We start from the raw sequence: 26,158 nt of genomic DNA, 5'->3' as shown, positions 1-26,158 counted from the left end.
TTAACATTAAATATGAGTAAGTATATTTTTATCCTACCTATTTAAAAAAAAGAAAGAAAAGAAACTATACGTGAGTGATGAAAAAACATTTCAATCCACTTTAATACAAAACAAAAATGGACCACCAATTACCACAGATAAAAAAATACGATTATCAAATCTTAAATTGATGAACGTTGAATCAATCAATTATTTTTAATTGTTCATTTATCTTCTTTTTTTTCTTTTATAAATCCTCTAATGAGAAGTAACTCGTTAAATCAGAACAATTTTGATCTTATATCTTTACATATTGAAAATATGAAAAAAAAAAAAAAAAAAGATCGTACAATTTTGATAATATCATTCCTCATCTAAAAGATCAGAAATCTCAATGCGTAATTACTGTACCTCGACAAGGGCAACCCGAAGACAATACCTCGAAAGGGCACGTGTCGCCCTACGCAGTTCTTTATGCTGCCGTTTCCTTTCTCTTTCTCTTTCTTTTACTTTCATTGTCCGAATAAAACAAAACGTAGAGGAGTATAGTAGTAGGAGTAGTAATAGATTTGTGCCCTACGATTCCTTATTTAAAAAGGTCCTTCGTAGTTAACGAGTGAAAGTACCAATTGAATATCTAATTAATCATTTCTCGCAAACACCATAAATAAATACTCACTCTTCTTTATACTCGAATTTGTTTACTAATGATAAATAAATACTAACTTTAAAGCATTGGGGTTTGTTTGTTTTTTTTTGGGGGGGGGTTTGTTTCAAACGATTCACACGATTAATTAACAAAATTAATACGAAATAATTTCTTTTGAAGTACCTTGTATATTCATAATTATTTTCTATAGAATTATTTCTTATCTACTGCAAATATTGAATATTTATAAAAACTAATGTGTGTTTTATAATGTGTTACTAAATAATCATTTAATTAATAAAATATATTATTAGATTCTTTTATTTTTTTTTTATATAATTATACGTAAATATTGTTTTGATCATAAATTCAACGATATGATAAAAGATTTGAAAAGGATGTTGTTTGATAATTGGAAATTTTTGATTAAAATTCGTTTAAATAATTTTCAATGATTGCATCGAAGAGAATGAAACGAAATGCAATAGAGAAAAATAGATGTAAAAGTAGATTCTGTGTTAGACTTTAAAATGACCTGAGGATACAACACTCGAAAATACGGTTCAAAGAATGCGCCTTGTGTGTCACCTAAGTAGATTTACGAGCTTCCAAATTAACGAACGAGACTGACTGTTCAATCTTCCAAGGATATTTCATTCCATTCTGTCGGAATAAACTTATTTTAAAAAAGAACACATTAATTCCATTATACCGAAATACTAACTAACAATAAGTTAAATTTTACGATAAAGAAAAAACTCCTCCGCAAAAAAATAAATATGTTGAAATAAATAACAAATACAATTGATATATATACATTAATACAAAAATAAAACGTAATAGAACGATTCTATTCGTTGATTAAAATGTTCAAAATAAAATTGAATAAAAAAATCTAACAAATAATTATTTAATATTTCACACACACACACATACACACATACATACATACACGCGTATAATTTAAGGAATTATTCGAATAAAAATCAAATCGATGTGTGTTAATCAAATAATTTGTTGAAGTATCTTAAAAAAAAGAAATCAATGTAGTTTGTAGAAAGAAAATGGCGGGTCCAGGGACAACTATCGATCGCAATGGCGAAGTTGGGATGTTTTCTCCCACCCTTTGACTATATTTCGTCCTCGACACAAGGACAAAGAATGAACGAGACATTGACAATAATAAAAAAATTCAAAAAGAGAAGAAGAAGGAAGAAAATGACGAAAAAGTAGATATCCTTCTGTGAAAACTTGTATAGAATCGATCCTACGGCGCCGATTTCGTAGACTTTTTCGAATTCTAACATAATAATGAAAAAAACGTTTTTGAAAATAGGTCAAAACCAATTTGTAGTATTAGAAAGTGAACATTGTGAATTATTGGACATCGAATAGAATGGTTCAACAGTTAAATTCAGAATAGAAACAGATCCCCTGTAGGGAAACGTGAAAAATCTTTTACCGAAAGAATTTAGGTCAATTCCTGACACAAAATGAGACAAAATTGATCATTACATTGTTCAATAAATTGATCTAAGTTATATTAATTAAAGTCACGCGATTTATATTCTTATACAAAAATGTAAATAATATGTTTTTATATTAGAATTAATATTCCTAGACAATTGTATGAAATTTTGTTGTTTCTTCGATATGTAAACGATTATTGTTGTATTACTAAGGTCAATAAATATTTGAATTTTGTTTAATAATTCAAAGTAAGATCAATATATTTATATTAAGTATATAAAATTTGATTTGATTTATATCTCTCGCGTTATAATTTTGAATTTATTCGATTGAATATAAAATAATCGAAAGAAAAATCTTACCTTGCCGTGTTCCTTATCAAAGTCACAATCCTCTCTTCTATCGGGAGGGTAATTACCACAAGCATTACCAAAAACAATTTGTAGATTAGTTCCGGTTGCTGCGAATGCTATGTCGACTTGGCCTTCACGGCAACTATTTTGAAAACGCACTTGACGTTCTTCCATCGGCCTATCGCGATATCCGGTATACCTTACCTGTAATAATAATAATAATAATAATAATAATAATAATAATAATAATATAGATTTATAGAGATATTTACAAATAATTGTAAATAGGTTTGTGTATCGAATCGAATCACTTTCTACACGAGTTTATTAAATTCAATTATAAACGATTATTATTCGAATAGTTTACATAAATATTTACACAAATATTCAACGTTAATTAAATGAAAAAAAAAAAAAGAAATCTATATATATATATTTGAATTAAAGGGAATTTATAATACAGTTTGATATGTTATAATATTAACGTTTTGAATATATATAATATTAAAATTGTTTATAATATATAATAATGAATTGTATGAAAAATAAATTGAATTATGATTTACCTCGCTTTCACGACTGAGTCTTCGAAATAGTTCGTCGCTTTCGAACTTGGCCTTCTGATCTGGTACAACGCGTGGCATTTTTAATGTATAACGAGGTCTTGGTTGTTCGTAAAGAGCCATTGCATCGAATGGTAAAACACCAACTCCGAGACCGGTCGCACCGCCAGCGTGCTCGCTCATGGCGTGCATCATTTTTTCGGCGTACATTCACAGGCTTTTTATCCCCACTTTCTTTTTTCTTTTTAACTTGTGACTTCTTCCTTCTTCTCTTTTTTTTCTCTCTGAACCTATCTACCTACTTCCCCCCCGCCGCCGCCCCCACCAACTACTACCACTTCTGGCTTTTCTATTCGTTCTTTAGAAAATTTGGGATGCAACTGGAACCAACCTTTCGAAGTAGGTAGGTTGATCGATTCTATTCGAAAATTTGTCGCGTTAATTTTAAAAAAAACAAAACAAAACTCAAACAAATATCTTTTGTTTTCGATCTGTTGGATCGCGAAAATGTGTGTTGTTTTAATTTATTTTATTTTTTATTTTTTAAAATACACGCTATATCACCGCGTTTTATGTTTGATAATATATAATACGATAATATATATTTTATATATAAATATATAAAAGAGAGATCCGTACTTTACAACGTCCCAGTGGAAACTGACACAAGTTTAGAGAGAAAAAGACCCCTTCTTAGTTTCGGTGGGCCTGTATTAAGTCACGCCCACCGACCAGCCTCTATCAATCCCTCCCCGTTCAACTACTTCCTGATTCGTGAAATCTCTAGTAGATGTTACCCCCCCCCATCCCTCCCTATCGTTCTTAGATACATATGTATTGTATTATATAGTAGCTTTTTTATTTAGCCAATCTTTGCATTCGCATACGCATGCACACCACCATACACAGGTATTACCCTTATCATATACCTTTTATATACATGATGTGTGTGTGTGTGTGTGTTTGAAGACTTTTTCCGGTCAAACAGTGTCAGCGTATTTTATACACTAAAATAAGAAAATAATAATGTTATATATAAACGTAAATTGTTTAGGATTTGGCCAGATAATTTTTCGGATACACCGAGTGTATTATTATTTATATTATTTATATTAATGTAGTTTATATGTATAATTAAACTTTAGGTAGAAATGTTCGTACAATCTTTCTTTCGATATTACTGAAATGTGTTTAGAAAACTTTTTCTAAATATTAATGTATTGAATTCAGGATTTTCTTCAAGGCCATAGCTTACCTACAATGCTTGTCTGTTATCTTTACTTTTGTTTCTAACACGTTTACGATTACATTTTTTTTATTCTACCTTCGGTAATATATTTTTAAAGAGAAGTGAAAGTTTGTCTTTTCAAAAATTATAAATCATTTAAAACATTGTGACAGGCTTGTATATATAGAAATGAAATTGAAAAAAATCCCATAAGAACTTATAAAATAAACGATTAAATCCTTTAATATCATAACTGTGTTTGAAATGTATCATTTAAACAGTTCCTCTTGAATGTATCCAAAAATAAATTTAAAAAAAAGATTCGCGTTATATCTCTCCCCGCCTCTTGGGTTATCCGATTGGTCCGAAAGTTTCGCCAATCCTAGTTGTCCCTTTCAGCGTTAAGATTAAAAAAAAAAATACACTCGAGAGGATTGCATATGTATACCCCATATACTATATACAAGTATTATATACATTTACGCACACATGAGTATGCATACGTTGTATTCGGTATAAGTTGAAGATTTATACTTACACATATGTAAGTAAGTAAACGCCATTGAACGTATCATCTCCCCCTAACGATACTCGAAAGACAGCATAACAAAACATGGCTCGTTCTCCCCGGATTTTTATCCCTTGTCCTTCTCATACACCACTCTACTTCTCTTCCAACGAAAGCTGCTTTCATTTCTTTTTCCTATTCCGTATCACGTTACATACAAGGACATGTATTATATTATATACTACTTAAGGAAAATGGTAACACTATATAATCATTTGCACAGTAAACGTTAATTTGTTTATATAAAAAATAAATCATTTTGTTGTTAAGATTTTTCATGTTACAGTTTATCTTCATATAACAATAAGTATTGTAATAGAATTGTTTTAGAGATAATCTTATATTTTCTATATATACACATTTATATATTTTAATAAAATAAAAATAACAGCATTACGTATGTATTTCTGATACAACCCTGAAAAATCTTGACATGTTTAAAAAGCATACTGTTAGTAGGGTTGAAAAATTTTCGGCATGTACTACTCAAGTTTAGGACTTTTCAATCAACCTTATCGTAGGCTCAGAAATTTTCAATCCTTTTCGTAGTAAGCTCAATACTTTTTAGCAAAATTAATATATGCATCTATAGAATTTGGTTTTCTATTATAAGTAATGATGCATTTATCTATACACTTACAATGCGATAGTGTTTGAACGAAAGTTTACATGTGCGTGTTAAAATCGATAGAGAGAAGAACGTTCTCGTTGCCAGAGAAACTTCGTTAGAGTTTCGTACTTTCTCGAATATATCGAATAAACATTTCTGAAGAATATTTGAAGCAGTGCAATGTCGTTGATTCAGAAGCAATCTTACAAGACAATGAGTTCCAATCAAACTGATCACTGTAAACAATATCATTTCAAGGTTAGTAATCAATTAATTATTTAATTTATTGAAATTATTATAAACTTAAGTCGACAAACCTTTTTTTCTTTTCTTTTTAAAAATTTCTCTTAGTTTCTTTTTTATATTTTACTTTTTATTTACAGTTAAGAGAAGTTAAATCAGCCATCGATACGAGCCCACCTAAAAGTAGATCTCACGTTATTTTTAATGCGAAACGCGCACAATTGGAACGTGAAAGACAAGCACGAATTCTTAAGGATAATTTTATACTTTTACAAAAACTTAATGCGATTATGTATCGAAAACGAGCTAAGGATGATTATCAACGATTAAGGTGGCAGGAATCGAAATGTATTAGAGTACATTGAAATCATTTTCTTTTTAAATAATTACTAATCAATTAATACTTTGTGTATTTTTTTTGTACCTTGTATCACTTGTTTATAGATTGTTCAGCAATAAATATTCATCATTTTGATGCTAATAATTCGTCCTATTATTTTATCATTATATTATTTAAAAACGAAATAACAAATCTAAATTATCGATTAACAATTATCGATTAACAAATATCGAAAGCAAGATTGTTACAATGGCGCCATCTGTTAATTCAAAATTTGAAATTAATAATTGTATCAATTGATACGTCAGATTCCGATATTATCATCTGTAGATATTGAATAATTATAGCGCTGTTATCGTTTCAGATCATCAGATAAGACGTATAACATAACCTTTAAAAGTTTAAATGCCCGTGTTCTAGACGTGGAGTCATCGAACTGAATAAAATCACGTGGAGAAATGCGTTTGTAGTTTGAGGACTAACAAACGTTGTTTATTTAACTGAAAATTATTATAGAAAAAATCTTGACATAATAATTTATTTTTTCAAAAGACATTTACGTGAGATAAATTATTATTATTATTATTATGCTTTAAGATGGCTGTTAATTTAGAAAATGCAAAAAAACAATTCACCGATTTGATGAGAAATTTAAACAAAAAGGATCAGGAACAATTTTTTGCTTTTATTTTGCAAGAATGGAAACCTATGGAAAATATATTCGAATGTCGACCGGGTTTGTAAAGTTTCATATATTATTTGTATTATTTTTTATTTTGACAATTCTATTAATTTTGTTATAAATATTTAGATAAACGCGCAGTTACACATGATTTAAGGAAAGATATGGAAGATGCTATTATAGACGATCCAGTGTTCTTATTAAATTCTATAGCTTATGATATAAAAAAGAGAGTTCCTTTTAATGGAATATTACCTTCTGAACATATAGAAACTCCTAAAAAAGGAGAAGTAAATATAAATATTTAATTAACATTACTAATGTGTGTTCTTCTAATCTTTCATTCAAATTATTCACTTATTACAGAATTCAGACTGCGATTCTAATGTAACATTGCACGTTGATGAATTTCTTTATGACGACGACGATATGAATGAATTGATAGACAATGGAAAACTGCAAAAATATTATTGTTGCAATTGTGGATCAAGGGATATTAAACCATTAAGTAAGATTACTAAATTATAACATATTTATCTGAAACCGCTTGCACTCTAACAAGCGTTCTACTCGTTGCAAATCTTATGGGCCAAATATAAGAAGCAAGAAATATAGCATCAAATGCAGCATGCAGCTCTTCGTATTAAATTATAGTGCAAGGGGTTAATCCAATATTATTAATGTATTTATACTATGTATTTTTTAGTATTTATTTCACATTCCATGTCAAGAGATGCTTTATATTTTATATTTAATACCTTATTACCTACTTTAGAAGGTAAAATGGTATTGGATATTGGATCACGTTTGGGTGCAGTTTTGTACGGCGTAAGTAAGAAAATAAATAATATTAATTTTACGTAATCATATAGAGAGTTAATACAAAATGATATGCGTTTTTCAGGCATACGTTTATACTGATGCTAGTAAAATAATTGGTATAGAAATGAATAAAGAATTTTGTGATTTACAAAATAGCATTATAAATCAATACAAAATGAACGACAGGATTGAAATCTTACACAAAAAGATCGAGGATGCACCAGAGGTGGTAAAAGCTAGTGACGTTGTAGTCATGAATAATCCTTTTGAATTTTATTTATCGGAATCAGAACAAATTGAAATCTGGAGATTTTTGAAGTCTAATTTAAAAAAAGGAACGATTCTAGTCTTACGACCAAATATAGAAATAATGTTAAAACATTTACAAACGGGAATTGTTACAAGCGATTGGTTGAAACCTCTTCCTCAATGTCAATCGAATAATCAAGAAAATTCATCATTTTCATCAGTGACTAGTCAAGACGACGAGGAGTACGACAATATAGTATGCTATGAAATTAAATGAAAAAATATATTAATCATTTAATCGATTTTTAGATTAAATTTCAATTGTAACACACGTGCATCTTATACACATACATTATATCGAATATTTATAAACAATGCTTATATATATATAACATCTCTGTGTGTATGTGTGTGTGTTTATTTGTACTTTCGCACACAATCAAATTTGTATAAATAAATGTAAAACTATTTCCAGCAATCAAATATTAACAATAAATTAAAATTCAAATTATTTTCCCTGACAACATATTAGACATTGTTACCAAACTTTAAATAATATTAAAAATAATATTAGAATTGATTATAATAATTTATATCTAAATCTTTTATTCGATTGGTTGACAAATATTTTCTATCAACGCGATTGGTTGAAATTTGTAATCGGTGAGAGTAACCAGTACCATCTAGCGATGGTTCCTGGTATCTATATTATGTTTTCGGAACTGGGATCGTCATTTCTCAAATTTGCGGTTGTGTATTAGGATAACAAAGAAATAGGTGATTTATTATACGAATAAATAAAAGAAATTAATCGAAAGATTTGACGGTTTTGTTCATGAGATGCTTTTAAGGGTAGACATTGAATATCGTCGAGATAATTCACGGATTTTTTGTCATTGCATCTGGAATAAAATAATGCGAGGTGCGTATGTGTGACGTACGATCAATAAATTATTAAGAAATTCTCATCTAAAGTTTATCTTTAAGATACTTCGTATTTATTTTTCTTTCCTCCATTTATTTTACTACCAATTAATAAAACGAAAAATAAGATATTACAATTCGAATTTTCCGGGATAAACTTGGATATGTTATTTCTAGCATTGAAAATATTTAAATACGTCTATCTGCACAAAATGACAGTGGCCATAAATTGACAGTAATCGTCGGTGCCCCCATATTCTTAGATTCTAACTTTAAAAATGATTAAACCGGGAATAAATTAAATTCGTCATACGTTTCTATTCTATTATAATTTAACATAAACGTTTTATATTCGGATATTTGATTTGTATAATTGTGTGATATAATTTAATGAAAAAAAAGAACATATTCAAATATTGTTTGTTTTTTAATCTTGCGTAGCAGATGTGCGTTTGTTTGGCAAGTATTTAAATGAGTATTTAAATTAAGTCAAATGAATATTTATATATGTATATAAATTGTATATTTTTAAAATAATATTTAAACTAATAAATAAATTGTAATTATATGTACGTAATGTGTATAATATAGTATATATACATACATATTATACGCATAATACGTTATGTATATGTGTGTGTATGTGTGTGTGTGTGTGTATCAGTGATATTATAAATAAAAAAGTAACTTAGTTAATAATTTAAATATTTTTGTTAAATTAAAGGTAAACAAGTATAAATAAATATGTCTCATGGCTGCAAAAAAGCTAGACAGCAAGGAAAATGGAAATATAGAAAGAGTACAACAATTGTTACAAGGTCAATCATTCTACACTTTGAACAGATGTGAATTTCCTTTAACTTTGCAATTTCAAAAATTGCACATTCGTCGAGGGGATAAAATTAACGATAAAGATATTCATAAAATTTCTAAACATGTTTTAAGGTAACATCGTTAATTTAGAAAAATATAAATTAAAAAAGAAAAAAAATATTAATATCGTATGAATATTTATAAAATGTTTAATTATATTTTACAGATCTTTATACGTTAATTTGGATTTGTTACAAGAGAAATGGCAACCAATAGTATTTATTCGTGATATTTCTATTAAACCACCGATAAGAAGTTTCTTTTACTTCAATAATGGATCAGATTTCAGTGAAAGGTTTTCTTTTAAGTAATAGTGGTACATCATTTTTTATTTGATATTAATAAAAGCATTCTTCGTACCAGATTTTATTCCTATATATTTTTTCTTTTCAAAATAATATTTTTCGTTTATAAAAAAGAAAGTATGATATATGATAACTGATCGAATTTATTTTGATCTCAACAGAATACATAAAATATGGTCACCAACGAGCAATACAACTGAACATTATGTGAAAGTCGAGAAACGCTATGTCGTGATAAATAAAAATCCAATGTCATTAGAAATGGCTGATTCAATTAATCATCTTGAAACAATAACTTCAGAAAATAATTTGGATGTAGATTTAGAGGAATCTCAATTACCAACATATACTTCGACTATTGATGCAACGCTTTCAGCTTGTATTACACGAACCGATCATGAAGGCAATCTACCTGCTATTGATTGCAAACACGATGATACTTTAACTACTTATGGTGATTCGCGTCGTACAAAAGATTTACATAAAATAGCATTAATGGATTACCTTATTAACGACAGTAGTGCTACGAGCTCTTCTATGAATAGTCAACATGAATATTCGTCTGGTTCGTCGATAGAAAATCCTAAAAAAGTAACGTTGCATAACGATGAGATCACCCAATACGAAAATGAAGTTCTTGGTGATCCATTTTATGAATCGGATTGTGGAAGCGAGGGAGGAAATGAGATCTCTGAATCTGTTCCAAAAGATATTGACGAATGTAAAGAGAAAGTATTCGAAAAGTTAGAAGATGAAGAAGTACATGATAATTGTACTCAAGTGGAAAGTTCATGCGCAGAGAAAGTACAGCACAAATTGACTGATTTCACGCGTTCATCGGCATGCAGTAATTCTAATATAAGTAATCATTACTTCATAGACGCGTCTTCTTTGAACGACGAAGTGGAAATTTTAAATATTAACGTTAAAGAAGATGTACAAACTGGTACAAATGCAACACGACCTTATATGTCTGTTTCCGCTGATTTTGCACAGACTTTATCGCAAAGTACTGCTACTGATCAATTCTATAAGTTTACTACTTGTCCATTTAAAGTAACCAACATACAAAACGAATGTAATAAAATTGCTGAATTTGAACCGGAAATGAAAATAACTAAATACTTTCAACCAGTTGTTGATATACCTAAGATAACAAAAATTAACTCAATGTTAATAAGCAAAGACGACGCGAATAAGGGTACAAACAAAGAGTCATTAGCTGTAGAAATAAAAGAAGCAGATAGCGGTGAAAGCAATCATGCTTCGCCGTGTCCTGATAATAGCACAAATATCAATAATTCTCAAGATAAAGTAGATGTAAACAGTGATATAAAAAATGATGAAAATGTACGTTTGGATATTACGACGGAGGATTCGAAGGATCCTAAAGAGACTAATAAAAATACAACTGGAGATGCACAGCAACCTTTGTTAATAAGAAGAAATACATTTGAACTCGATTCGAATGATAAGCTTTCCGTGTTACGACAAGAATACGAACGTAGACAAGGCAATCTTGTTTTTCAAAGTGCCATACCACAATATTCGGGACATCGTGTAGATAGTGATATGATTTCTAATGCTACTACGGATTCAACGGCTGTACCTATCAATGACGTATTAAATAATTTTACTCCTGATATTAAAGTAGCTACAAATATGCAACAGTATCATTCAGGATATTTATCCTTAGACAATTACGAATCTAAAATTGATAAAAATTTATTAGAAAATAATTATCTTGCGCAAAAAAATAGTATTGCCAATTCCGATACATTGTATACCAGTACGGATAAAACAACAGATGATAAAATGACGTTGCAATGTTACGATGACGACGATAGTGCATATAAGTCTAGCAGTAGCTTACCAGTTACTGTAGGTTGTAATATAGAAAATGTTAAGTTGGTAGATGTAATCAGAAAAACTAAAAGAAATGAAACTGCTCCAATTATTTCTGGTGGGGTCAGCACATCAGATTTTACCAAACCTATGGATAGTCCTATCGTAAAACGTAAAACGGAATCTACGCCTATCGTATCTGGCGGTTCTGTTATTATGGATGATACTAAAGATAAACCATCAAGAATGTCTTCTTCCATGACCGCGTGGGTTGTAGATATGAGCGATTGTACAAAAAGTGAATCAGGATCAACAACGAGAGATAGTTCCATAACTAACATGTCTCAAAGTTTTTCCACTTCTGAATGTATTAAAAATTCAATAAGATCTAACAGCCACGAGAAGCAAAGTAGTTTAGGTTTTTTCGTCAATTTAAATAACGTAGAATCTAAAGAAGAGAAACAACCGGTGGAAGAAAATATTGAAAGTAAAAAATTAGAAGCACAGAAAAGTGACAAAGCTTATTGCGAATTCTATATCGATATATCGAATAAAAATGATCTTCCAAAGAATAAAAAGGTTGTTAAAGAAGATACGAATCATAAAAATGTTGAGGAAGTCGATAAGAAAAATATATTCTCTATGTTCATAGATTTAGGAGATCCGCAAAAGACGACCGAAAGTGTTCCTCCTCCTCCTCCTAAAACGATGCATAAAAGAAATTTATCTTCGTTCACCGACAAACGTATCGAAGAGAAAATAGACGAGGTTGCTATCAACGAAAATTCTTCTACTCTTCAAGAGGATCAAGATTCACATTCGACTAAATCGATTAAAGAAAAACCCAAACGCGGTGTTTTCATGTTCATCGAATCGGATTCTCCTATAGTAAGAAGACGAACTTTATCCTCTTCTCGATCGGTTTTGAAACGTCATTCATGGAACATCGATAAAACACAAAGTACCAATGGTAATGGACAAGCACCTAACAAGGAATCAATAATAAAAAAAGAACATAAACGAGCGCATAGCTTGTCGGTGGATCAAAGGGATTTGAAGAAGATGCAAACTAAACAAAGTTCTTCTAGTCATTCTCTCAGTGATGCTGCAGGAGGTGAATCAACAAATAATAAAAATTCAAATTCGTTTCACGAATTGGAAAGTAATTCTAATAATAACATGGATACGTCTACGGAAGAATGTTTGGCGTATGATATAAAGGATACTCCTCCAAATTCTCACATAGAAATAATCGATAAAGAATTACGTGCTAGTATCAAATATCAACAATACAAGGAATTAGGTAACGACAGAGAACAGCCATTGGATGACGATACAAAAATATACGAAGACGAGTATTCAGATATGTCTGGATGGGGCAAGACATGTACGGAAAGTACTAATGGACAAACACGTAAAAGTGAAACATTTGACATTAGCAGTGGCAGCGGACCATCTCCCAATAGCGATAATCGTGATTATGAATTATCGGATTTATTAAGCCGAGATGTTGAAACTAATGTTAACAAACATCCAATTATTCCTTCGACTGGCAATAAAATATTAGAAACTCATAAATCTTTAAATGAGACTATTAAGAAGATAGAATGCGAGTTGGAAGGTCCAGATTATGTAAAAGCGGATTGGACTTATAACAATCATACGTCTGTATCTAAAGTAGATAAGAATAATCATGTTGTTAATCACGATGTCAAGGATTTACAATTGAATAAGAAAAAGCCTAGTTCGAAATTCGTTAGGCTCTCTGATTTAACAGAAACATCTGGACATTCTCATACCTCTGATTATTTAATGCCCAAGGAAAATAGGGCTGTATATCGTATGAGTAGTAGTATTCCAGAAACATCTTGGATAGAAAGTAAATTAGTTATGTCAAGAGCCAACGATTCTGTTAGAACTCTCTCTAGAGTATTTTCTTCTGTCATGAGTACTTCGTTACCATCCAAACAAAAATCACCACTTGAGGAATTAACGAGAGACGGGGAAGCTGAAGGTATCATTTCTGAAAGCGATATTAGTAGCATGCAAAGTAGCATGGGACGTTCCGGAGCTGGTATGTACAAATTATCTTACTATATATTATATTTATTATACTATAATATATAATATATATCAATATAATAATTTGAAAATTATTATTAAAATATTATTATGTAGATGGAAGTACAGAGGAAACAGAAACATCAAGCTTGGCTGGAGGAAAACCACACAATCGGTTGGGTGAAGATTTGTTAAGAATGTTTTCGGAAGAAATTAATACGGACGTTACGATCGACGTATCCGGAGAACGTATTAGAGCCCATAAATGTATATTAAGTTCTCGTTGTCAATATTTTGCTGCAATACTTAGCGGTGGATGGATCGAAAGCGCAGGAAATGTAATTTCCTTACAAGGGTACATCGATATTATCTCATTTAATAATATTTCTAATGAAAAATTTAAAATATATATCAAGATTAATATTAATTTGAAAATGATTTTATACAGATATTCTTACAACGCGGTAAATTTTGCGCTACGTCACATATACAGCGGCGAAAGTAACATACCAGATTCCATAAGCATCGTTGAATTAGCTACACTGGCTGATATGCTTTGTTTAGAAGGTCTTAAAGAAGTTATCGGATATACTATTAAAGTCAAGTATTGTCATTCTTTTCATAAAGTAAATATTACTATTTTTTATCATATTCCTATAATTAAATATTAAATATATGTGATACTATAATATTTATAAAACTGTTAGCCTTGTCAAGTGTGTGCTGTTGGAGTTTTGGAATGTATGCCATTGGCAGCAGCTTATGGTCTGGATGAAATATATCGTAAATCATTGAGATGGGTAACAAGACATTTTGTACGAATATGGCCATGCAAAGCATTCGCAACCCTTCCGAGAGAATTAATGGAAAAATGTTATTTACAACATATAGTACATATGGTACGTATAACAACACACAATGTTATAAATAATTATTCTTTTTAATATACATTTGTATAAACGTTTATAAATTATTTTATTTTATTACTTTACTGTGTTCACACAGTCTACAGATAATGTACTTCAAACTATGATGGATTGTGATAAGCTGTTAGCAACTTTGCCAAATGCACGCTGGGCAGAACCGGTCTACAGAATGGTTTCAAATTTATTAGAAACTACGTTGAAATTTTTATCCGACAATTTTGCGGCAATATTAAACAATGAAAATTTCCAATCGCTTGGTCGGGATTTAACGTGGAACATAAGCCGTTTGGAGGATAACTTTTTATCCGCGGCAGAACGTTTACCACCAGAACAAGCGTGTAAAAGTTATTCCAGGTTGCATAAAATGTTATTGCCCTTACAAACGGATAATTTTCAGACCAAGCTGAAATGGGGTCCTTTGTTTATTGAATTTTTAAAGAAAATTCAAGTTCGCGTTGAAAAATGTTTGGTTCGCGAAGCAGCGAGAGCTGCGAGATCAACGACGTGGTTAAAAATGGATTTGGAACTTCGTCGTAGGATTCAAGAATTAGCTTGTCTTGTTATTTTACCACACGAAACGTCGAAATGTCAATCAAGGCATTCCAACTTGTTGAAGGTACAGTAATTAAAGATGAATTTTTATTAAACGAATTAAATTTATTATATTTTGTATTATATTCTCCAAAGGAATCAAAGACATCGTCTGGTTGTTCGGCGAGTCGGAATTTAGATTTGAAACGTGTTAAAATGGCTATATCCGAGCACAACGACAAAACGATGAAACAAATGCCAACGCGCAAAGTTTTAAATAAACCAAAAAGCGATCCCGTTGAAAGAAAATTGCAAGAGGATAATAAACCTAGTACGAGTGATGTACCTCCAAGTCGACCTAAATCATGGCCCAATAAAATAGAAGTAAATGAATATTAATAACATATATGATATTTTTCTATATTATTATATTAATAATATTAATTAATATGATTTTTAGGTAAAGTCTAGATATTTAGAACCGAGAACCAAATTTGTACCAAAAGAGAATGCTACAGTGAGTCAAGATAAAGTTATAATACAAAGACGAAAAATTACGATCTCGTCGTCAGATTCATCGCGTACGTCTAGTCCGGCGACAAAACGAGTGACAGAGAAAAAACCAATAACGAGAGTAAAGTTACCCGTAAAGAAAGACGTAAAGGCACTGTCGTCTGATAGTTTGACAGAATCTAACATGGCCAGACCGAACAAGAAGAAAAATGTTATAAGTAAAAGTTGCGGTATAACTCGTCCAGAATCGCCATCGTTTAAACAGAAAAGCACGGAGATTGGATTGTCAGTAGATTCGTTAGCAGAATCTAAAAACAAACCTACGATCGTAAAGAAAAATGTTAAAAAAATGGATACATCGATGTCTACCGATAGTCTTATGACAGAAATAACAGCCAATCCTAAATCTAATCCATTACAAAAATTATCACCGACATTAGGAAAGAATATAAATAAAACTCAAATTTATGATAGAACGAAGAAGAATATATCACCGATGCAACAGAAAAATCCGGTACCGGTAACGCGTAGGCCACCAAGAACTTTGGAGAACTCAACTGCAGCGAGTAGAAGTAGGGCAGCAGCTATTAACGCTTATCACGGTTCGCCAAATTTACGTAGGAATCTTTTGGATGCTGCCAAAACACCGGATATATCAAGTAAGTCGATAAATAATGTTCCCAGTCGGATAATGAATATGCGGCAAACTGTACAATCGACTGCTATGGTTAATTCGATCATTAAAAGAGAAAAGAAAGACAACAGCGCTAATCAACAAGGATCGGATAATTCGAGTAGAAAATCATCCCCTAAATCTGGCACTAATAGACCGAATAAACCGATCCTTGTTAATAAAAAATTATCTTCCAAAATCAACGACGATAAGATCAAAACTAAGTGCCATACCGAAGAGACTCCTAAACAACTAACGGTGGGTTCTAGATCGGGCACGTTTCTTAAAGATGAGCCTACTATACTTAAAAAAACGGACATTAAGTCATCTCAGATAAGTACTTAAATGTGCATATGGAAATGTAATCTTTTTTCTAAGATACATTACTATATTATTATAATAATATTAATAATAATATTAATACTATAATATTAATAATAATAATGAACACGCATAGAGAAGTCATTTAACGCAGCTAAGAACGTGATAAATGAAACGAATCATGCTCGATGTAAGATAGATTATTGCAATTTAAATTATATATATATATATATTAAGGCACAATTTAAATGCACACTTGATGATACGTCTATGCGTGTGCGCGTATTAATATGCATATGCATACAACGTTCTTACAGGCTCTATAGCATGTGATTTTGTTACAATATTAAATATTACTACGTATACACGGTCAGACGTTATATATATATATATGTATGTATAATATTTTAATCGCATTCCTTTTTGACATACGTTTATCGATGACAAAATTACTATTATATATAATTTATTTTTATTCTATATAAAATAATTTCCATTTCCTTGATCAGCACTGTAAATAATTATCCTGTTGTTTGTGGAACAGTGTGGTCACAATTATATTACCATATTTAACATCTTAGATTTTAATTCTAAATACAAGAACGAAAGAAGAAAGATCGTGATTTTATAAAATATCTTTTTCAGAAGAGTTTTCAATTATTAATTAATTAACTTTCTTTTTTTTCTTTTTTGCTGCTAACGATAAGCAAATTTGAATATTTTTATTTATTGTTTTTTTTTTATAATACTTATTATATAAACGAATATCTTCAAAGATCGGATGAAGCTTGACAAAAAACAACAGTTTCATATATCACACACATCACATGTAGAGACACGTATTTTAAATGTTTGCAACTACATTTTCTGTCTATATCAAAGATAAGGTATGATACGATCAACTTATATATTTTTAGGTAGTTGCAAAAATTAATCCTTTTCCCTATTTTCGAATAGAGCCATATTTATCATTTTTGTTTTTGTTTTTTTTTCTTTTTTACTACATACATATATGTTTTTTTTTAGCATAGATTTTATTTCTATAGTATATCTGTAAAACGACAAATTATGATCGAATTTTTTGTCTTCTTAATAAATATATTGCCATAGTCTATAAATATATATTATATATAATGTATATTTATTTCATTGATTGAAAATTTTTTTTTGAACTTATATAACATTTAGAATGCAGGAAATATATTGTATTCCTATATACAATAATAATATTTAGAATGGTAAGGAAATGTCACATATTGTATACAAATTTTTTAATATTCCATTATGTTGTTTCAGTTTCGTATTAATTTTGTCGATCGATGAAGATATACTATAGCAAAATAAATTAAATAATTAATAAAAAGATACGCAGTTTTATTTAACGTTGTATGTGATATTTTTTGATCTAAGTTATGTTTTGCGAACATTATTTACTTATATTGCTGAACGATCAGAATAGATAAAACATGAAGATATTAAAATTCTGTTCTGATCGTTTAGTTTTATTTACAAAAACAAATAAATGGATAATTATATTTGTTCTATTATATAGACTTAAGTTAATTCGAATGAAAATATACATTTAATTTTCCTAGATTATTATATACTATCTTAGAAAAATATAATTTTTTTTATCTTCATCGACATATCTACAAAACATACAAAAGAAAAAGAAATTTCTTGCTTCGCCTTAAACAATACTGTACGTTAATATATATTTATTTATTAAATTCTAATCTATATTTTGCAATGTAAATTTTTATGCAATGTTTATAATCTAGTCATTTGTATATTAATTACTTTTATGTAATGTTAATAAACATCTAAAAGTGTTAAAATATATTTACCAATTAAATTATACCAATGATTATATATATATACCTTAATTTAAGAGTATAACATAATAGACATAAATACATAAATAGAGAAAAATATTATTATAACGATTCAATTAAATTACTGCGATATGGACAAATTGTTGGAAAACTATACATCTAATAAAGTCCCTCTCGGTCTCGTCCGTTTAATATTTGTTTCCGTCGGTGGTATTGTTTTTCTTTTATTCATACCTTTTCTTTCTAATTGTTTTTCTATGATTCTTGCATTATTTGCATACGAGTCAGCAACTTCTCTCTACAAATTAAAATTTCATTTATAAATGTCCCAATTATATTTGGATAAATATTTTCATTATTTTAAATATTAGTTTGCTCAACTTACAGCTTCGATCTCATCTTCTTCTTCGTCTATCGTTGATACGGTTACTGAACTGAATTTACCCATATTTTTAGTATGTTTGGTAACCATTATCTTCTTAGGTTTTTCAATTGCTACTTGATTATATATGTCGGTCATTGGACCTTCTCCAGAACTTTTTATCACAGCACCCTTTACGATAAACACTATGTTCACATTTAGATCATGTTTGTAATACAAGAATAGACCACATCTGTATGACCATAATTTTTATATTAATCATACAAAAATATTTTATATATGTAGGTTGTTTATAACAATAATGAAGTAATACATACTTTTTACATTTTTGTCGATACTGTTTTTCTATTCCTTCTGAACGCTTAAGGTAAACGACTTCATCTTGTTCGCAGGTCATTTTATGTGCATGTTTACTGCCATCAATAACCCTTGCACCATCTCTTTTTCTTAATGGTAGTTTTTCAATAGCGCAATCTAAAATATAATAATTTTTTGTATAATTGTTCTTTATATGAAATTTTATGACAACAAAATTCAGCAGAAAACTAACCTAAAATTAATGTCATTTGACCACATAAACAATAATAAATATGTAATGGTTTTTCTTCGCCATATTCTTCTTGATCTTTTGTATCAGAACATATTATGCTCCTTGAAACTACTTTCGGCATTTTCTTTCACTTTATATTACTTTTATTCAAATAAAAATGTCAAATAACAACTTTGAAATACACAAACACAGACATTAGTACACACACTGTTAGTTTATACTGCAGATGGTGCTGCAATCGATTTATTATATTTTCTTTAAGTTGGCAATGCGTAAAATAAAGAGTGTGTAAATTAAAACAAAAATTCTTTCAAATTATCTATTATAATAATTGTTTTTAAATTTGTGCTATGAATTCAAATTTTTGGTAAAACTAAAACACAATTTGTTTTTTAAGTATCAATTTTCGTATGGAATTCTACATTATCGATATAACTTTATCTTGGTCGGTAAATATTATCAACATTAAACTCATGACCTGTTAATTACATTTACAAGTCATTCACGTTTTAAAGCACATATTATTAATGCATTCAAAAATTATTATTAGATAATAAATAGAATTTAAACCTGGATGAGTATTTATATCTATAGTAAGAAATTCGATTATTTTATCTTTGCAACAATAATCTAAAAGAGGAACACAAGTTTGAATGGAAACTCATACAATAGTGTATTAATTAGACTAACTAATTAAGGTTCGTTAATATTAATTTGATTTTCTAATCATCCATTTAATCGTGTGAAGCTTAAATTCGATTACTTTACTAAATGTGCTTTTATAGGTCAAGATGTGATATCAAATCGATTGCGATAAGAAGAGAAAGAAATAAAATTGTTAATGGGGTTAAAAAGATAAAACGAAGATAATATTTTATAGGTTAATAATCTTTCATTATTATATATAACATTTTATTTTATATATAGTATATGAATAATAAATAATTATTAATTTTGGGTTTGGTTTTCATGAGGCCCTAGATGGTACCATCATTTTTGGGGAACTCTCTATTAAAATAAATTAATAAATTAATTATTTTGTTTCCAACAAATATAGAATATTGAAATAAAAATCATATACTATAAATATAATTTAAATTTCCATTGTCATTTTTGAAGGGGCTTTTATAATTACGTATAAATCTGCTATTGATATTGTATAGAATATTTGTGGCTGTGTGTGGGCTAAACGCATTTATATATGTCACTGTTTTATCTATCATATAAACTTTTTACCCTGAAATCGTAAATACGGGAAATTACAGCGACTTGGTCGCAAGGGTTTGATCGATCAAGTAGGAGTTATCCCTGGTGTGGTTTTGTGTCCTTGACAAACTATGAAATAAAATATTCGTAAACTGTCTGCGGATATTCAACTAGTGAAAGGAACATGACATTACGTGATCAAATTAAAGATGGCGTATATTCTTTTCAAAATCTTTTTCATTCATTTTTAAATTATATTAGTAATAGTATGAACACAAAAAAATGTGCTTGATAATAAATAATACAAATATTTTAGCGAAAGATTGTAGTATTTATAAAAAAAAAACAGATGTTCGATAACTATAAATTGAAATGTTCAAATTTGTTGCAGTTGTTTTTGATTGGCCGCCATTTTTAATTGAGCACCAATCGAGATTAAGTGATCGATAATTTAAAGGTACATCATCGACAAATAGAAAGGAACTTTCTTTACTAATCAACGAATTGACATCATCGTAATATATTACAATAATCAACGGAAATGACATCATACTAATTTTAAGATCAATGAATGCCATTGAACAGGTTTAATTAGAGTCTCGTTAGATTGATGCAGGTGTATGTAAATATACTGAGCAAATATGCTATCTAATATAATTTAAACCACGAATTAATTTCTTCCCTTTTTTATATTTCAGAAGATAGTTTTTTTCTGGAGTACAAAACATAAATATAAATCAAAGATTTTGAAAAGTTTATCTATAAAACGTAATCGGTAAAATGCGTTGGCGCAGGTAAGAATCATAAAACGTTAGAAAAAAAGTGAAAGAAAGAAAGAAAGAAAGAGAGAGAAAGAAAGAGTGAGATCGAATATAGGAAAGTCCTTGACATGGCGGACTGTGCATATCGAATTTTATTCTCTCATGGTATTTACGTCCATACGCTTACGTCATAACGTGACACGACCTTATTGTTAGGTATACGCATCCACCACCGATCAGTTTCCTAACATTTTTAACATATCTCGATTATCAAGAGATCATTTCCGTGAGAAAAATATAATCTTAGAAGAAAAATAAAAATATTAAATAACAATAATTAAATATAAAAAAAAAAGAAAACAAACGAACGAATAAAAATAAAGATAAAAGGTAGAAAAAAAGAAAAAGAAGAAGAAGAATGGGAACAAAAAAAAGATAAGAGTATGAGATAATAATTCGAAAATAGGCGCCATATTAGATAACCCAGTGGGCTGCCATATTGAAATAAATACTATTGGTCCGCGTGAGTTGGCAATGCTGGGGAAGGATTTTAACGAATAGGGGGTCAGTATGCGCGGCGGTGTATGCGCAGTAATACGAGGCGCGCGTGTTACCTCGAACAGGAGCTGTTCGTCGCGGCGCAGGACGAGTTCTCTTCGATAGTCTCCTCTTATTCTCTTCGGTATAAAAGGCTACGTGTCGCCGGTACGTTTACGGTAACCTCGTCCGCGCGTGCCCGTTCGTAACCTCTCGTCCATCGTCCTCGTCGTCAATTTTTATTCCCTCCTCTTTCTCTCTCTCTCTCTCTCTCTCTCTCTTTCTCTCCCTCTCTCTTCCGCACCGATTTCTCTCCCCTCGCGCGCGTTTGCGGTATCTTAATTTTTCCTCATTTTTGTTTTATTTTTAAATATACACAAAGCGTATTCGAGAACACTTTATTTAATATCTCGTGGATTGTCATTATTATTATTATTATTATTATTATTATTATTGGTATCGTCGTCGTCTGTCGTGATTGGTGCGTGCGTGACCAAAGACGGAATACGCAGGAACACCAGGAATAGGAGGAACTGGTGAAGGATTAATTGTTGAATGAGTAGGGAGAAAGGATAGGTGCCCTTCCTTCCTTCCTTCTTTCTTTCCTTTTTCATTTCTCCTTATTATTTTGTCCCTTTTTGTCTTATTCCCTTTCTTCCTTTCTTTTTTTGTTTTTTTTTTTGTTTTAATGCGTGCATATTAAGCATGCACGCATGCTGATAAACAACGCTGTCACACACGCGTAGATGGAAACACGTGTGTCTGGGATCTCATTGAAGATTCGATTTGTTTTATTTTATTGATATTGTGTGTTATCAATCTATGACTCTATATTCGGACACGTGAATTGAAAGATCATTTTGAAAAAAAAAAAACATTTTACGGTATACGTTAATTACATCGATACAATGATAGATGATTTATATTTCAATGTTTTATTCGATTGTACAAATGTGAAAACTTTTTAAATAAAACAAAAAAAAAAAGAAGAAGAAATCGTTTTAACAACACTTTGAAGAAGTCGTCGACATTTACATCCAATCGACCCAGCTTTATACTCCTCTCGAGTTTCACATTGCAACAGGTAAACTTTCGAGAATTATTTTTCATTAATAGTCATTTCTATTTACATAATTGGGAATATCGTTTACAGATCGAAATAGGATTCAATTTAGTTTTATTATTTTTGTATTATCGTTGTTAAACAACCACTGGAATGTGATGATTCACATTTTTCTTTTTTTTCTTTATATATTCAAAATACATTTGTCAATGTTTTTATTAAATAGACAGAAATTTAATGTAAAATAGTAAATGACTATTTATAAAACTTCATTCATAAAAATCTAAGGAATCCATTTCAAATGAAAATCAAAACGCGAACGATCAATTAAAATAATTTTCCTTTAAATAATAAATCCATCATTGTTCTAATCAAAATTCACAAATAGATTAATGCAATTATATTGGGAAAATTGTTTAAACATCTTGTTAATAAACGTGTACGTACGTTAACAAAAAAAAAAATTCTATTTAATTGTCTCGTCGGACTAGTTTAACGTTTCTACTACTTTCATTTCCATCCCTTCGTAAAAGGCCAGGAAATAAAATTGAAAGCCAAGAAAAATACGTACGATAAACAGCTGATCTTGAATGTCGTAGACAAAAGAGAGACAAGAACGATGCAAAGATAGATATTCTTTGTGTGTGTCTGGTAATTTCACCCTCAGGAAAAGGAAATAGGAGAGGTGGATGAGGGTGGGTGAAACAGACAGGCACACCCTGCGACTAATTACACCTTCGTGTTTCCCCATAACCGAAAGAATGATAGATAATTCCTACTTTGACAAGATGTATTTCCCGATTTTTTCCACAAAAAATTAACCTACTTTTTAAAGTATTTTTTTTTTATTTTATATATAAAAAAAAAAGATATTAGAAAAATGGTGGAATTTCATTCTCGTATTTATTGATTTCAGACAGAAAAAATTTCATTTTCAAAGGCTCGTGTTCATGCATTCCTTTTAAACACATTCATAACTTTTAGAATTTTGTTTAGATATTTAAATAATTGTTATTAATTTTGTTGTTCATAACTATACGAATTGGAATAATATTCTTTCTTTTAAATTAGAATAAAGTACATTAAATATCGTTCATATTTTTGAATGATACTTGATAAAGATTGAATTGCATTGAATAAACTATCGATACAAATGATATTTCAATATATTTATCTCTATAAATAATTGAATGAAATGAAATTAAATGGTCGTTTAAAAATATATATTCAATCGACATTACAAATCGAATAAAGATTATTAAAATCGATCGTTGTATTACACGTTTGCAGGGTGGTAAGATACCAATGTGAGAGAGTTCACGATTACTATATTCGCACATTCAATTATGTAAACTTTCTTTCATAAAGCATCAGCATATTATCGATTTGCGTGCTTATATCTTCTTATTAAGCGTTTATACAAACATTAAGAAAAAAAAAGAAAAAGAAAAAATATAATCAGTACACATTTTTATATAAATATAATATTATTTTTATAATATATTCATTTTGATATAATCATCTGCTTTTGTAATTGTATGTATATTAATATATAAACACATATATATACACACACACACACACACATCATAATATTATATTAATATAATTAAAATCACTGTGTATGATTGAAAAATTTAATTACATTTATTAACAATTCAAATAATATTTTATATAGATATATTCGTTACGTGTACTTTACATATTTTTCTTTTACTATATTTCTAATTAAATTTTTCCAACGAGACAAAGTACAATATATGTATTTGTTTTTATAATATAAAAAAAATGCGAATATATTAGACAAAGAGAAAAAAAAAAACGAAAGAAAGAAAGAAAGAAAGAAAGAAAAAATGTATTTTTGTTTTTAAACGAAGTTGATGTAATTAGCAGCTTTTGTAACCCTACAATTTCCATTAGAATCGTTCTTAAATGGTTAAAAGTACAACGAGGATTATACACGAAGGGATTAAAATCGGGTCGATGTTGTTTGATAAGAAGTAAAAAAGTTGATAGGAGGGTGGCAAAGGGGTAGGAGTGCTTTAAAGGGGGATAAATGTTTCGCCAGTTCTTTCTAACTTCAACTACGGAATATATATACATAAAAACCTCACGAAATGCTCACGATGTTTTCAGGTTAGTAACCCCCATTGGTTAACGCGGATTATCGACTATTAAGGGTAGAAAGAACCAACGAAATTTTTATGATTATCCTGAATCATGCAACGCGTTGTTTTGTTCTTTTATCTTATTAGAAATATTTCTCAGTGGTATAAATAAAAGAAAAAAAAAAGTAACTATATGATTTATGATTAAAAAATTCTAAAGTATATTTTTTTAGGGTCTTGATTAATTAGATCAGAAGAATAATACTTAATTAGAGAGATAATTAAAATAATTCATTTGTTAAATCAATTAATTGTAGAAATTTGAAAATGTCTGATCACTTTGTCTTACACTACTTACAAATGTCTGATCATATATAAGAATACCTTTTCTTATACTACTTAAAGATGTCTGATCATATATAAATGATTCCTCTGTGTTCGTACTACTTAATATTTAATACTAATTTTTAAATAATAGTTTATCTTTTGAAATTTAAGTACATTTGCATAGAATATTTGTATCGGAAAATTTTGAGCTTCCTAAAAAATGTTAGAACAAATAATATAATAATATTAATAATAATAATATCTTTTAAGAAAGAGAGTTTTAAAGAAAAAAATAAATGTAAATTTTGTTATGTGTGTGTGTGTGACTCCATTGAATAAAAGAAAAGTTATAGAATGTAAATCGAGTGTGTAGAAAAATAAATCATCCTTGGATGATCGCATTGTATTCAAATGTATAATATACAACGATGTTCATGTTGAACGTAATACTTTTTCTAAGGAATTGGAATGGCAGGGGGAGGGCGTTGGATATAAGGGTGGCGCTTTTTATCGTATAAATATGCATCCTTTTTTTTTTATTCTTCGTAGATAAGCTTTGTATAAAATGCTGATACGAAATTTGTTCACGGGGATGATATTGTATTTTAGATTCGATTCACGTAAATGTATTATTAAAGTTTTATTCATACATCTTTATATA

The 26,158-nt window shown here is 29.4% G+C and overlaps 6 protein-coding genes across 10 annotated transcripts in view; 4 read left to right on the top strand and 2 right to left on the bottom strand.

Annotated features, from left to right (window-relative positions):
* Window positions 1-2,460: 2,460 nt before the first annotated feature.
* On the bottom strand, window positions 2,461-3,662 carry LOC106789396 (protein big brother-like; the record flags this gene model as incomplete). Its single annotated transcript, XM_014753557.1, is given in 2 exon segments — window positions 2,461-2,655; window positions 3,018-3,662. Coding segments are annotated over 2 exon segments (402 nt in total), but the record flags the coding sequence as incomplete, so codon positions are not given.
* Window positions 3,663-5,489: 1,827 nt separating this feature from the next.
* On the top strand, window positions 5,490-6,131 carry LOC106789398. Its single transcript, XM_014753559.1, has 2 exons — window positions 5,490-5,678; window positions 5,804-6,131. The coding sequence occupies exons 1-2, from the start codon at window positions 5,601-5,603 to the stop codon at window positions 6,026-6,028; spliced, it is 303 nt and encodes a 100-aa protein (XP_014609045.1). The 5' UTR covers window positions 5,490-5,600; the 3' UTR covers window positions 6,029-6,131.
* A 251-nt stretch (window positions 6,132-6,382) lies between these two features.
* On the top strand, window positions 6,383-8,118 carry LOC106789397. The gene is made up of 5 exons (XM_014753558.1): window positions 6,383-6,739; window positions 6,815-6,975; window positions 7,052-7,193; window positions 7,392-7,513; window positions 7,590-8,118. The coding sequence occupies exons 1-5, from the start codon at window positions 6,601-6,603 to the stop codon at window positions 8,031-8,033; spliced, it is 1,008 nt and encodes a 335-aa protein (XP_014609044.1). The 5' UTR covers window positions 6,383-6,600; the 3' UTR covers window positions 8,034-8,118.
* Window positions 8,119-8,460: 342 nt separating this feature from the next.
* Window positions 8,461-18,583, top strand: LOC106789403. Of its 3 annotated transcripts, none has more exons than XM_014753568.1 (10): window positions 8,461-8,678; window positions 9,405-9,625; window positions 9,720-9,848; window positions 10,020-13,777; window positions 13,882-14,119; window positions 14,213-14,390; window positions 14,472-14,663; window positions 14,770-15,306; window positions 15,378-15,605; window positions 15,682-18,583. In XM_014753568.1, exons 2-10 carry the CDS (start codon window positions 9,432-9,434, stop codon window positions 16,750-16,752), a joined length of 6,525 nt encoding a protein of 2,174 aa, XP_014609054.1. In that variant the 5' UTR covers window positions 8,461-8,678; window positions 9,405-9,431; the 3' UTR covers window positions 16,753-18,583. The 3 variants fall into 3 exon arrangements, with proteins under 3 accessions (XP_014609054.1, XP_014609053.1, XP_014609055.1); XM_014753567.1 differs by having other exon boundaries at window positions 9,720-9,860; XM_014753569.1 differs by lacking the exons at window positions 8,461-8,678; window positions 9,405-9,625 and having other exon boundaries at window positions 9,761-9,869.
* A 14-nt stretch (window positions 18,584-18,597) lies between these two features.
* On the bottom strand, window positions 18,598-19,707 carry LOC106789404 (UPF0428 protein CXorf56 homolog). Its single transcript, XM_014753570.1, has 4 exons — window positions 19,496-19,707; window positions 19,263-19,419; window positions 18,949-19,177; window positions 18,598-18,861 (listed from the first exon to the last, which is right to left on the bottom strand). The coding sequence occupies exons 1-4, from the start codon at window positions 19,614-19,616 to the stop codon at window positions 18,715-18,717; spliced, it is 654 nt and encodes a 217-aa protein (XP_014609056.1). The 5' UTR covers window positions 19,617-19,707; the 3' UTR covers window positions 18,598-18,714.
* Window positions 19,708-22,005: 2,298 nt separating this feature from the next.
* The window catches only part of LOC106789428 (potassium voltage-gated channel subfamily KQT member 1-like), a 25,526-nt gene continuing 21,373 nt past the window's right edge, over window positions 22,006-26,158 (top strand). Inside the window, exons 1-2 of one of the 3 annotated variants that reach the window (XM_014753615.1) lie at window positions 22,006-22,167; window positions 22,746-23,083. The gene's annotated coding sequence lies outside the window, so the exon portion shown is untranslated. Of the gene's footprint in view, window positions 23,084-26,158 lie in introns of all 3 variants that reach the window. The other 2 variants (XM_014753614.1, XM_014753613.1) reach the window with 2 other exon arrangements.

Source organism: Polistes canadensis, unplaced genomic scaffold (assembly GCF_001313835.1).
Source record: "Polistes canadensis isolate GaletaPanama2010 unplaced genomic scaffold, ASM131383v1 scaffold_182, whole genome shotgun sequence".
Classification (NCBI taxonomy): Eukaryota; Metazoa; Arthropoda; class Insecta; order Hymenoptera; family Vespidae; genus Polistes; species Polistes canadensis.
The sequence above is the reverse complement of the archived record's forward strand: the minus strand, read 5'-3'. Positions and strand labels throughout refer to the sequence as shown.